General features: G+C 36.0%; 1 protein-coding gene across 1 annotated transcript in view; it reads right to left on the bottom strand.

Moving 5' to 3' along the window:
* LOC145693347 (integral membrane protein 2B) overlaps positions 1-14,488 on the bottom strand; it is a 284,481-nt gene that overhangs the window by 23,072 nt on the left and 246,921 nt on the right. The window contains exon 6 of the mRNA XM_081769264.1: positions 4,556-4,705. Within this exon, the coding sequence (XP_081625390.1) occupies positions 4,556-4,705 (150 nt within the window). The remainder of the gene's footprint in view (positions 1-4,555; positions 4,706-14,488) is intronic.

The raw sequence follows: 14,488 nt of genomic DNA, 5'->3' as shown, positions 1-14,488 counted from the left end.
TTATACATAAGTTATATAATTGTAACTAATCAAATAGAATAATGAATAATATATAAACAAAGTATTTTATTACGAATGTACAGAACACTTACCTAATAATAATTCCTGTACAAAGCAAGAATTAAATCATCATCATCTGAAACTTCAACCTGTAACTTTAATCACACAATGGAAGTTTCGTCTCATATGAAAGGGAAAAGTCACAGTGAGACATATTCATCAAACAAGGGTGGCTGTATGAACATAAAACTGGCTGCGGTATATTAACGACATTATCTTTATTATTAACAAGACAGTATTATGGAATTCATTTCACTTCTTCAAACGCTTTCTTTTCACATCAATATTGCGTATGTCTTCCATTATGTAAGTTTTCTGAGCTTGATGTTCGTTGAGAACGATCGTTATTTTCCTGTCTTCAGCTTCTATTTGCTTCTGTCCCTTGCTTCTATTTGTTTCTGTTCGCCAGCGAGATTATATAACACAGTAACTTACAGGTTAATGTGGAAATCGAATAACATGTGCTCCCGTCCGGAATCGAACCTGAGTTTCTCACGGTTATTTACTTACGGACAGTTTTTGAAGAGCACCAGAACAAGTTACTAAATCAAGCACAAGTTTGCATGCTACTAAAGTTTGTTTTTTTAAATTATCTGCTAAACATTCCGTATTGATTGGAAATCCTCTTTCTAGATTTGTATTTGTATGAGAGAAAATAAAAACGATTTTAAAATTTCTTTAGTCAAAAGTAATCCAAACATTGACCAGTTTTAGAATCTGACTCATAATTGTTTTATAATTTGGGTTCGAACCCTTCGAACTGCCTCATAACTTTATCTGCCTTATTGCCATCTATCAATTATATTCAACTACATCAAGCAAAAGAGAAATGCGATTCACTCCAATATGAGATTCTGCATAAATATTGGAATCCAAACCCGGAAAAGTTCTCGTCAATTTATAATTTAAAGGTGTCTTCTAGCAGAGGTTTTAGGACAAACTTGTATAGATACTTTCTGCAATTTCAATAAAAATTCAAAATGTCGAAATGTGTTATTCGCTGGCATTTATTAAAGGCAGTACGTATAGCGAAATGAATGTCATTGTTTCTCACAGGAACATCAATTCATATACATGAACTCGAAGAACTAAAAGTTTCTTAGGTTTAATGGTTTACAAACTTCTGTATCACTTTTTTTTTTTTTTTTTTTTTTTTTTTAAACACAGCTGATAAAGTGTTGTAAAAAGTGGACTGAGAACAACATCAGTCTGAAATTCATTACGGAAAGGTTTTACTTCTGATGTACTTGATTTGGAAACTAAGTTTAGGAATAAGCATTTCTTCTTTCAACTACTTTACGCGATCTGACAGCTGGAAGAGCTGGGTACTTTCTATCCCTCCTGAGTCCTTGAATATACTACAGAAGATACGGATAAACGTCAATGGCTCGCTAAGCAACACTACTACTTTCAAGCTAACAGAGAACAAACCTTCACTGGAAAATTTTCTGGGTCTCTATAATGAATGCACTCGTCCCGACGTGCTGGAACATTCTTCATTTAGTTGTACAGATCTCTTAGAAATTTTGTGGTTCTCCAATCCGTAACCTCATTGCAGCCTTAATTGCTCCATGCAAAGTAAGAAACCAGCACCTTTCTTTATCAAGTATTCATTTAGGAACGTCTTGAAATTTGACTTGAAAGGTTGAAACGTGAAGTTTATGTTGGCTCCATTCATTGAAATCTGAATGATCTGTTTTAAATTCAAGGGCAAAAGGCTTCATTCAAAGCGGTCAGAAGATCAGAAGCTACAAGATGTTCTATCAAAGCCGATATTAAATAACGAGTGCACACTGCTCTTTCACGGTACTTCAGATTAGTATGTCTGTATGCATCTGCTTCTTTTAAGACACTTTATTAAGAGGTTTATCAAAGCCCACAACATAATAATCACACTCCTTCAACAACTGAATTGGTTCATACTAAAGTATGGTGATAACTCATACAGTGTGTATCTTGTGACGTTTGAGATGCAGTTTCCCGGCCATCTCACTGTCTGGGTTTGTAAGTAATTTTCACAACTTTAGCAGCAACGCTTATTAATGTGTGTCATTGCACTTTGCATAATTCTTTTTTCGTAATGCTATCTTTTACGAACAATCCCTATAAACCACTTTGTTGCATCCCCGAACTCTTATCCACATGCATCGACGAATCGATTTAGGCACGCAGCATCACCAGAAATCTTTAAGTTCTGTACACACGAGTTACAATTAGGATGGCACTTCTAGTCACAAGATACTGGCTTCTTTGTTGATTCACAAAGGCATAATTGTTTCTAATATTGAAATGGAACAAAAAATAAAATAGCCATCTGCCATATCTTTTTACCTCTCATGTGACTTGCTACTACTTGCCTCCAATGTTACTCAGCAGTGAAAAGACGCTTCGTCAGATGTTGCAGCGAGCAGAAAATTTATCACCTGGTACTTCCCAAATCCATGATAAAGAACTGTATAATAGACAGAAAGGATTGAGCGTGACCTTGGAATATTTAGAAACTGACATGCTTGTTATCCGCATAGGAACACTGGATAAACCACAAGTACTACACTTCCTAACTTTCAATCCAGTCTCTGCAAGTTGAACAACCAACTAGCAGTGATTGTAAAAGAATGCTGTTACTATGCACTCCCCCGTTTCCGGCCGCCTTTGTATATGACATGCTGTCGTAAATAAAAATCTGTTACTGATAACTGTATAGAAAATTTTTTCGCCACGTACACTCCCTTGATCCTCTTTATCAAATCAACTTGTATTTATTACTAATCAAAATAGTTGCCTGCAACTACACACTTTTGTTATTCAGCTAACGGTTGGATTCTGTAGCAAAAGTCTGGAGTGTGCGATACAATTAAATCCTTAATCACACGTTGCACCGCTCGATCATCAGGATAGGTCTTCCCTCATAACAAGTGAAGGAGATGTCGGAAGAGACGGTAGTCAGTGAGAGATATTGGCAGAATACGGTGGGAGAGGAAAGGCTTATACTGGAACTTACGCTTCTTTGTTTGACATGTGGGCGAGCATTGCCGTCCAACTTGAGGAAACTACGTTTGTCGGCCAAGTATACAGTTCGGCAATACTGTATATGTACTGATGGTTTCACCTCGCCTGAGAAAGACATGATGGGGAATATAGACCACCACGCTCGCAACAACACCTTCTGTGGGTGAAGAGGTGGTTTAGAAAACCATCCTGAATGTTGATCAATATCCAATCATTGTCCTTACCCATTACAATTGTCAAAGCAGACCTATTTTTCATGAAGGGTCAACCCGATGCAGGAAACTTACTAGGTTATCCCTTATTCAAAGAACTACACATCTCCAGATGGAGATTCTTGTTGCCCGGTGTCAATTCATGTGGCACTCGTGAGTTCAACTTTTTCATCTTACCGACAGAACGGAGCCAACAAACGACTGTGGTATGGTGTATGCCTACTCGTCTGCAATCACTTTTTGGAAGTTCATTTGGGAACACTTTTCCGAAAGTTCATTTGAACATGTAGCTCGGTGCCCTCAGGGCTCAAATTGCAATTCTATGCCTCCTGGAACGAAATTTGTCAAACCAACGGCAAACGGTATGTTCATTCACCATTCCTTATATATATATATATATATATATATATATATATATATATCATCATCATCATCATCATAGGTATTCTGCCTTTATTGGCAGGTCACTTGCCGCAGCTGAGAAGCTTCCATGCTCCACGGTCCTCCGCTAAACTTTTCGTCTTCGCGTATGATCTTTCTGTTTTAATATCATCCATTAATTGTAGTCTCCTTCGCCCCCTCCCTCTCTTTCCCGCCACCATACCCTCTAGGACGTCCCTCATGATACAATCTCTTCTTAGGCAATGTCCCAACCAGTTTCTCTTCCTCTTCCTAATAATATCTAAAAGTGTTCTTTTCTCACCCAGCATTTCTAACACTCTCTCATTCGTTTTCCGCTCGACCCAACTAACTCTTTCCATTCTTCTCCACACCCACATTTCGAAGGCTTCCAGTCGATTTTCGTCACCCTTACGCAATGTCCACGTTTCCGCCCCATGCAGCACAACACTCCACACGAAGCATTTTATGAGTCTTTTTCTCAACTCTTTTTTTCAATATGATTAGTAATATATATATGTCAGTTTGAATTTATGAAGAAAAATAACTCGCAAATGTGTCTCGCTATGGTGTACTTAATACAACCCTGCTGAACAACACATTAGCTCTTGCTCTACATACCCCAGCCTCCTACGCGAGTTTCCCACCTGATGTGAAGCCAGACATTTTATCCGCGCTAACCTAATACATATCACACAATCACCATACGTCGAATTAATTTATGCCTGTACCGATTCATTCAAGTTAACTATTCCATGTGATCTTATTGTAATTATATTTTACAATACAACTTTCAAATCGTAATTTCTATGCGCAAAATGTTAGTTATCCGATTACGATTTTGAAATATGAAGAACACTGTTGCGCATACTCACCATTAGTAGTACCAACTTTCTCAAGTTTGTATGTGGGAATTCCCTCGCATTCTCGTGCAATAAAATTGCCAACATGTGAGTAATCAGTAATTGGTGGAGTAACAACCCGCATTGTTTCTCGTACTACTTCTGTATCCACATCATAATATCCTGTGAAAGAAGTAAAAAGAATAGGTATGTAAAAGTAGTACCTAAATATTATAAATTTATTTAAACAGTATTGTGTCTTACATTACACACTATCATCACGAAAAACAAAGACGCAATGCTGAAATAATTTATGCTCAAGTATTGCCAAGGACAGAATCACAGAAAACCTCCAGTTAACTATAACCAAACCTTCCTGTACTTTGTTACAGACTGTGCCACAGATGACGGTCCGTTGAGGGATATGTTAGAGGATCTCCTCTGGACGAGTTCCGATGTACTAATGAACCTATGTCAGCTCGCCATTTACACTGAGGTAAAGTCTGAAAATCTATACCGCATGGTAAGATAATACACCAATAAACTAGAGATGATGTTAGACAAATTAAGTAAAAGATGTTTCATGAACATGAATCGAAAACAGATGGAAGTGGAGTGGTCGCCGCGCAAACGGGATCCCGTATTGCAGCGACCGTTCCGCTTTCATCTGTACGTCATTACATTTGTTAGGTGCGACTTTTTGTGTAATCATTTAACGTCACAGCAATATCATTCCATGTTCATGAAATATTCGCCATTATATGAGAGCCTTCGCTGCTTCTCAAACCCTCTCACCTGAAACGCAGCCTTCTGAGGTGCAGTAATGGATTTTGGACCACTACACCTTACTTCACGTTCAGACCTATAACACAGCAACGGTACAAAGTTACAAGCTGTATACTACCACATGAACTACATAGGTATGCAGAATTTCGTCGTTCTACAATGTTTGGAAGTGGGTCAGGGCAAAACTACCTCGCGTACCTCTCGTTAACCGGCAAATTTCGAAGAAATCACACATGTGCAAATTACTCAGACTATTGACTTGTGACCTCCGGTTCATACAGGTGAAAATGTTCCAAAGTGCTTGTAGAATATTCCCTTGCAAGGAATGCATCGAGTTACCAGTCACCCTGTATATCCCTGTATATATGTATTACCGTAATAAAGGGAAGAACTGTAGAATTATGTCACTGAAACTTCATTGACTGATCCATACACCAAAAACTCATGTTAAATGAGTTTTGAACAGGCCTTTCCAAGTTCACTGTCAATATCACTTTTAGCTTTCCTTGCGTTTCCTTCTATCCTAGTCCTTTTACTTTCTAGCTCCTTTGATTAACAACTTCGTTCTTTTCCTGTTCATGTCTCTTTCACCCTCACATTCTTTCTTCTTCCTTTTCTTATCCATAACAGCTTGATAATTTTGTCTAGAAGAACGGGCAGCAATCAGAAAAGATTTTGAGATTTTCATTTGCTGACCTTTTGAGATTTTCATTTGCTGACCTCCCCATTGTATCTGATAGTGTCGTACACGGTTCTCTGTGCAACCAAAGTCTCTTCTGCCATGTTCTCAACAATGCACTCCTTATTTACTGAAAAGCTTTTTTCCACACTTGCATTTCCGTGAGAGAGTATTAGTGTAGAATGGACAACCTTCATCAAGTCACCTGTCTCCCCGTGGGCAGAAATGACATTAGACCACAATCTGTCAAGTTCTGTGACACTTTTTCTCAAAAAATTCAAGACGCGTTGGATCACCGATTATAGACCAATATTGCCGAACAGCGATATCAGCTGTGGCTATCAAGTCAATGGCTTTCAACCAATATGCTTAGAAGTTCCTTGACGTGGATCATCCCCTCATCACATACAGCAACCTCTGAATTCCAGCAAGTTATGGCTTTTGTCAACTTAAATATCAGTGGTAATCGTTCTTGCATTTTTATGACCATTTTCTGCAATATTCTTCGACAATCTCTGGTAGAACCTGGTTAGTTCTATATCCTTAACACTTTTCCGAGATCTCTTTACTTCCTTTTTTGTGGCATATCCTACATCCTGAATTCAACAAGTTTTGTTTCTGTACATCAATCTTAAAGATTTTCAACGTGTTCTGGCTTCACAAATCTTTGCATAACTGCATATGCAAAGATAATACTCTTGTGCAGCTCTGAGTATTAGGTATAGGCAGGGAGCTACAGGTCTGTCACTCTGAAAATCTGTAAGAAATTGTTTAATGTCGCTTGCTATGGTTTTAAAGAAAGCAAATTTAGGGCCTAACATTGGGTTTTCAAGACAATGTTTCACTACTTCATAACTTCTACAAGACAGTTTGCTACCATCTTTCGAAGATGGTACCTGCTTCACAAATTCTCTGAGGCAGAGAAGCATATCAAGAGCTCGCTGTGTTACTTTTCCATTTAATAACCAACAGACAGGGCAATATTTGTATGGGAAGATATCGGAACTTGTTAATTTAGTATATATAGCTGTCCTTGCAGGAATATTCTTGAATAAATTCTACAAAGAACGCAAAACTTTGCAATATCCCAATCTACTGTAAGTATACCAACTTTAAAAGGATTATTTAATGTATGCACGCCACGACTGCTTAAAAGACAAGAGTCACATTCCTCTGACTTCAGAAACGTATTCAACTCCTTAAGGAACTTTAAATTCACCGTGGGTCCATCCATAGAAACCTGTATGATATTTTTGACATCAAGAGGTTTCACAGAGTCCATAAATGCTCCTAGGAGATCTGAGGCTCTACTTTGTCCGAGGAAAGCAGAGTCAGGTAACAAACCTCTCCCTTAGTAGTGTCCCAGAATCTGACATTGACGTCCATTTGATTTTTCTGGGATACTTTGTTAAGTGACAAAAAACCCAATAACTAATGGACTGTTACCGCACACTGTGTGGATTGTGTTAAGAAGTTCCCTTTTAAAATGTGGTGCTAGTCCAAATAAAATGATGTAACCTATCTTAGTACAGCCCAGTTCCATTTTTGTTGCTATTTCACTGTCTAGAAATAAGTAGGGAAATAATTGTACATCTTGCTTTGCAGAACGGAAGGATGTGTGTTTGTCAATTACTTGTAAACATAATTTAATTTCCACTAACATCACTGTTTAACAGATACTTCTTGAAGGCACTTGAGTGAATCGAGTGTCTACTAAAATTCGAAAATGAAACTTCGTGAGTTTTTCGTCATCTTTTCTTTACAAAACCATAAAATTTCGTAACATCCTCAAGAGCGAATTTGGGTGCGAACAAGGCTGAATTTTCATCCACGCGATAGAAGCGTGATTTGCTTGCGATTTGGTATCGTCTAAAGCCGACCATAGACATTTTTGATGGCGAATTTTGACGTTTTATAGAACAGAATTTTTCAATCTGTACTTACATTTGTGGAGATGATAATTAAAAAAAAAAAAAAAAAAAAAAAAAATCGTGACTCAAAAGTTAAATAGCGTGACTTTTTCTTGACTTTCATGACCGTTTTCTGATTTCGTGACCGATAGATACCCTGTGATCAGAAGATCCAATATTATTACTACTGCCGTGAGATTTACCACAGACAATACCCGACGAGAAAGTTGAACACGGAACACTGCTAGTTTCTGGGTTTTTCACACCTGACGAGGAAGCTCAAGACGAAACAGTTAGTTTCTCGGGCATTTCACTCCTGATAATGAAAATTAACTTGGTGCTTGTAGTCTTTTATAAATGTGTGAAGGTCGGACGAATCACAGGCTTTCTTCTTTTCTGTATGTTTCTTTCCTTGCATACTACTAATTAATGTTTAGCGTTCCATACTGGCAACAGAAATAACATGAGGGCAAAATCGGTAACTTGCACTATGAACATCTCTTTCACGTTTGACAAAGCAATTCCTGGGGAATGGGTCCTGGAGCCAATCTTCTTGAAACGAAGCCTTACCATGGAACTGGGAACTCTTTGATGTTCTTCCTGACATCATGAAACTGGAAAGGGTACAAGTTCTTGTTATAGATACCTACTACAAATCAATTTGCAGACCAATAAAGACTTGTGTTTTCTTGTCGAAAATAGCAGACGATTCTACATATTTGCCCTTGTACCTAATGTACCTAACAACGGAATTTACCTCAACCGGAAATGCAGTGTCTGTAAAATATTCTAAAATATTAATAAATGATAATAAAGCCTCACATTTGTAACTTAGTTTACTATTTAAAAATTCAAGGATCTATAAATTCACGCACTTTTCCAAGTTTTTACAAGGCCTTAAGAATTCACGCATAATTCTCGCTTTTCCCGAAATTCCCGACGCGTGGACACACTGAATGATCGAGCCGACAATGTAATATCGTCCTCAATCAAAAATACCAATTACAGCTAACCACATTTCAATAAAACATTTTTTGTAAATATATTAAGATGTTTTTACCAACTTTACTTCAACTAATAATTTTAACTTAATGAACTTTTTTCATTTCAGGGTTTGAATTGTAACAGAACGACCGTTTTTCCATATGCTGTTTTCTGTGTATTTAAAAGATCATGAAGAATTTTGTTTCGTATTAACAAAATAATTTTGTAAGAAGATTATTTTTGTATATACGACTGAAAAATTAATCTTTGTGCTTTATTTTCTTTGAACAAAACGTCCTAACAATTTTGCAGTGAACAAGAAGAAAAGAAAAAACGAATTTTATTACTTTGTAAATTTGTTTTTAGTTTGAAATAAAATGTTGATTAAAATTGTTCTAGTTTGATTTCTTCTTTCCTCATGTTTTTCTTCACTCAATTCTTTCACGTTTGCTATGTGATTTTTATCACAAATTATTTGAATTTTTTGTTGCGTAGAAAAACAAGTTCGAATCTTTTTTTCTTGAAATTTTGTTTACTGTGACTTTTTACTTTGGAAATTTTTAAATCACTCAAAAATTCTTGCTTTGAATTATTTTCACTCACTGAAAAACTAATTTTTTATTTAGTAAAAACAAATATTTTTTATTTGAAAAATGTTTCATTTAATTATTTTAACTTTACAAGTGTAACAAAAAGAACTGCTGCTAAAGAGTCGGAACAATTTAAATAAAAATCTAGCAATAGTGTACTCTAAACACGTAAGTGTTCCGAATGATTTGTCTGAACTAAGCACTTACTTGACTGAGCGCTTAGCAGAAAATTATTAAACCTTTTTGTCTCGTTAAGTGGGTGAGAAACCAATAGTATTCGAGGATTCAATTACGTAATCATTGTTACAATCAACCAAACTACATCCATCATACTTTAGAAAGAACAAGTTTTCCCCAATCCAGCACAGTTAATTAATCAATCGATCAGAATTCGACAAGGATTAAACACGTAATGTGAGTAATTAATACCTAAACATTACAATATAAAAGAATAAAATACAAATAATAATAATAATAATAATAATAATAATAATAATAATAATAATAATAATAATAATAATAATAATAATTAGAAGATGGGAATCAAGAGTACATTGAATCAAAGCTCCAAAATGTGGTTCCAAGATGTGCATAGACCTTAAGTATCTATTTCATATTATACAATAATCTAAGAATACAAGATAGCTCTGTTAAATTATTATTTCAACACAAATCTAAGACCGTAAGATGGCGTTATACTCAACTGTTAAAATTACTTAATTTTTTTTTAAGGAAATACACCCAAAATATATGATCCTGGCCTTCGAACCCTCAAAGTTATCAAAAACATTCACTGTTCCTACACCATGGTAAACACTTATAGGACCATATGGGTAAAGCCTCATCATAGAGGACAAAATTCTTCTAAATTCGGATTTGGGGGGCAATTTTGTATCCATTCAAGTAGACGAGGTGTACTTCTTCCAAATTTTAAGAGGTATGACCAAAATAACCCCTTCGCCGAGGGCAACGTATTCGTTTAATAAAAAAGGTAGGGCAATTTATCCTGCAAAGTTTATTTTGGCAATTACCGAAATTAAGAGTGCATACTCCTGTTTCGAGGCACTCCTAGGCCACGATCACTTGGCAAAATTTGAGCTTGACTTTTTGATTTCCCAAATTGCCAAAATTATGTAACCTTCTCAAATTTTGGCCCCGAACAAGGCACTTCTAACTTTTTGCTAACGAAGTGGCCGAAGAGAGGGGCATACTACTTTATTCTTCTCCCCGACATGTTGCAATGTATGTTCAGTAATATAGAACTATTCTTTTCAGAATAAATAAATAAAAACTTTTTAAAATCGCTGGCTCTCTGTTTGCCCAAGAAATCAAGGCTGCCTTCATCACTGATGACTGACAAACTGTTTTACTTGAAATGAAGTGTTTTTAATAAGATGGTTTCAAGTGGCTTGCTAATGGTAATGGAAAGGGATGGAGTAGAGTATAATAATTAGTTTCTAGTTTCTAATAGTATCAGTGACTGTATTCTTTGATGCATTAAAATGACGTACTTATTATATTACACAAAATTTTAAATGAAATAAGTTAATTTCTATTAGAGCAAGTGAATTATATATTTGTGTTCTTGATGTTGAATATCATAATGACATTTGAGAAGAGTCTTTCGGGGGTTGAAAATATAAAATTTAACAATTCATGTACAAAATATTTGAAATCAAAATCCGTGTAGTTTTTACTCTTTCAAGAGTGCATTTATTTATATGTTAATCTGTGCATATAAAGCACTGCATTTTCACATTCTCTATCCTTAAAATTATGGACATTAATTAGCAGATTGTTCAATTTTCAATATATATTACAAGAAACTTCGTAAAAATAATACAGAGAATAAAAGTGCGTACACATTCATATAATGCCTACAATTCTTTATGTGAAAGAAATCTAGTATTCAATTACAATTATTATACTTCAAAAGAAGCTTTAAAATGAACCAAAAACCTGATTTGAACAAAATATATAATTTTCGGCTTTGATTTTTTTTAAATCACACTTCTGCTATTACATCTATCACTTTCATTCCCCATTAACGTCTGAAGTGGGTTACTGTAAAAGTAACTTTATGGAATAGAGAATGTGCACTACTGCTAATGGAAATACTTTCAAAAAACGTAAAGACCAATTTACAGAAACTTAATTAAAAGAGCGCCAATCCTTGATTTTGAAGAAAACAAAAGGTACAGTAAAACCTGTTAACTTGGTCACCAGCTCATCTTGGCCTGGTTCGTCTTGATCCTGCATTTTCCCATAAGACATTCGTTACTTATTACTCTGTAAGTTGGCCACATTGAAGCAATGTTTACCTTATGATGATAATGAAAAATTTACCTGCGTATCTTGGCCACGCATAATACCGTTTTGTTACTTTTCTTAACTCTTTTGTATTCACATATGAGAGGCAGATGTTTTGTATTAGTGACTGGAGACAAAACCGTGTAACGTGGGTTTCTGTCACCACGGCATGGCGCGTCCTCAGGTTGCGAATTGAGAAGAAGGCCTCTAGATATAGAGGTTAGCTTTGCTTTGTATATACTTAAACAAAAACACACTATTTGCTGAGCAAAACAATATATTCACATAAAAAACTACATACGTGTTACAGTTTCGCCAACTAACAGTTTGGCTTCATCAGATACTATGAGAAACATGAGAAACGTGCAGTCTTATATACACACAAGAGCTGAGACATCTTGCTTCTGATTGGCTCCTGGCAGTAGCCAATCCCCTTCAAGTATTCTAATTTGTATTTCCCTATACAGAGGCTTCCTATCTGTTGTAAATTACACACACGCATAAAAAGGACGATCTTAGCAAAACTAATCTAAACTAACAAATAAATAATTGACATAAATAGTTCTGATGAAGCCAAAATGTTAGTTGGCGAAACTGTAACACGTATGTAGTTTCTTATGTGAATATATTGTTTTGCTCAGCAAATAGTGTGTTTTTGTTTAAGAGGTTAGCTGCGAATATACTGAATAAGCACTTGTTCAGAAATATTCACAAAAGCCTCGGACAAGGACTGATAACTTGGCACGACCTCAGCAAAAGAAAATAGACATGAGATTTGGAACATGGAATATTAGGAGTCTTTATAGGGCAAACGCGTTAAAATCCGTAACGAATGAGTTAGAGAAATACAGGATGGACGTAGTAGGAGTTCAGGAAGTTAGGTGGGAAGGAAATGGATTTGTGAATTCCGGAAATTTTACGTTCTTTTACGGGGAAGGAAATAAAAATCACCAGTTAGGAACAGAGTTTTTCGTTCATAAACGTATATTACCAGCAATTAAACGGGTTGAATTTGTTACTGACAGACTTTCTTTTATTACTCTTAAGGGACGGATGGTGTGATATTGTTTTAAATGTACTACATGCCTCAACTGAATATAAGGATAACGATATAAAAGACAGTTTTTACGAAGAAGTGGAACGGATATTTGACCAACTCCCGCGATACCATATGAAAATTCTATTAGAGAATTTCAATGCGAAGGTAGGACGAGAGGATATTTTCAAACCGATTATAGGGAACGAAAGTCTGCATAAGGAAAGTAATGACAACGGTGTTAGACTCGTGAACTTTGCAACATCCAAAAACCTAATCGTGAAGAGTACAAAATTTCCACATCGCGACGTTCATAAATACACTTGGACATCACCAGACGGGAAAACACATAATCAAATTGATCACGTTTTAGTAGATAGAAGACGGCAATCTAGCATAATTGATGTCCGGTCGTTTAGAGGGGCTGATTGTGACACTGACCACTACCTGGTAGCAGCGATAATACGAGAGAGGTTATCGTTGAATAAAGGTAATATTCATTGTCCGAAAACGAAGAGATTCAATTTAAAGAAATTAGAAGAGAGCCAGGTAAGAGAGAAATACCAGATTGAAGTTTCGAATAGATTCTCGGCTTTAGAAGATTCGGAGTGCACTAGTGTTGAGGATACCTGGATTGAAATTAGAGAGCATGAAAATTTCAGCAAAAGAAAAAATGCGGAAATACGTAGGAAAAAATCATGGTTCGACCAGGCATGCATAAAACTAGCAGAGAAGAGAAAACAGGCAAAATTACGCTACAAAATCCGAATGAAATAACTACACAAAATTTCGCAGATATCAGGCGGGAAACTTCCAAAACTTTTAGAACAAAGAAACGCGATTTTCTGAAAGCTAAAATTAAGGAACTTGAAGATAATAGTAAAAATAAAAACATCCGGGACATGTATAAGGAAATCAACGAATTTAAGGAAGGCTATCAACCTCGTGCTTATATATTAAAGAAATCCGACGGTACTGTTCTCACTGACACGGATAGCATCTTAAATAGATGGAAAGATTTCTTTGACGATTTGCTTAACACGCAACCAAAAACTAGTGTGCGTGGAGAAAAGGAGATACACACCGCAGAACCGTATATTCCAGAACCCAACCGAATAGAAGTAGAAACCGCTATAAAGAAATTAAAGAAACACAAATCTCCGGGTGTAGATGAAATTCCGGCTGAGTTAATTTTAGCTGGAGGCGAAAAATTGTGGAACAAGATACACAAACTCATTCTCCTTATCTGGAACAAGGAAGAATTGCCACAAGAGTGGAAAGAATCAATCATTGTTTCAATTCACAAGAAAGGCGACAAAACTGACTGTATTAATTATCGAGGCATTTCTCTTCTGTCAACATCCTATAAAATCCTTTCAAATATTCTATTAGCAAGACTGACCCCATACGCAGATAAAATTATTGGAGATTATCAGTGCGGATTTAGACGAAATCGATCAACTATCGACCAAATATTTACCATTCGCCAAATACTCGAAAAAAAGTGGGAATACAATACCCCGGTACATCAACTATTTATTGATTTTAGAAAGGCGTACGACTCGGTTAGGAGAGAAACATTATACAACGTTCTTACAGAACTTGGAATACCGAGAAAGCTAATCAGATTAATTAAGATATGTTTAAATGAATCCTAAAGTAAAGTCCGGG

This window comes from Thermobia domestica, chromosome 8 (assembly GCF_964235325.1).
Source record: "Thermobia domestica chromosome 8, izTheDome1.hap1.1, whole genome shotgun sequence".
Lineage (NCBI taxonomy): Eukaryota > Metazoa > Arthropoda > Insecta > Zygentoma > Lepismatidae > Thermobia > Thermobia domestica.
The sequence above is the reverse complement of the archived record's forward strand: the minus strand, read 5'-3'. Positions and strand labels throughout refer to the sequence as shown.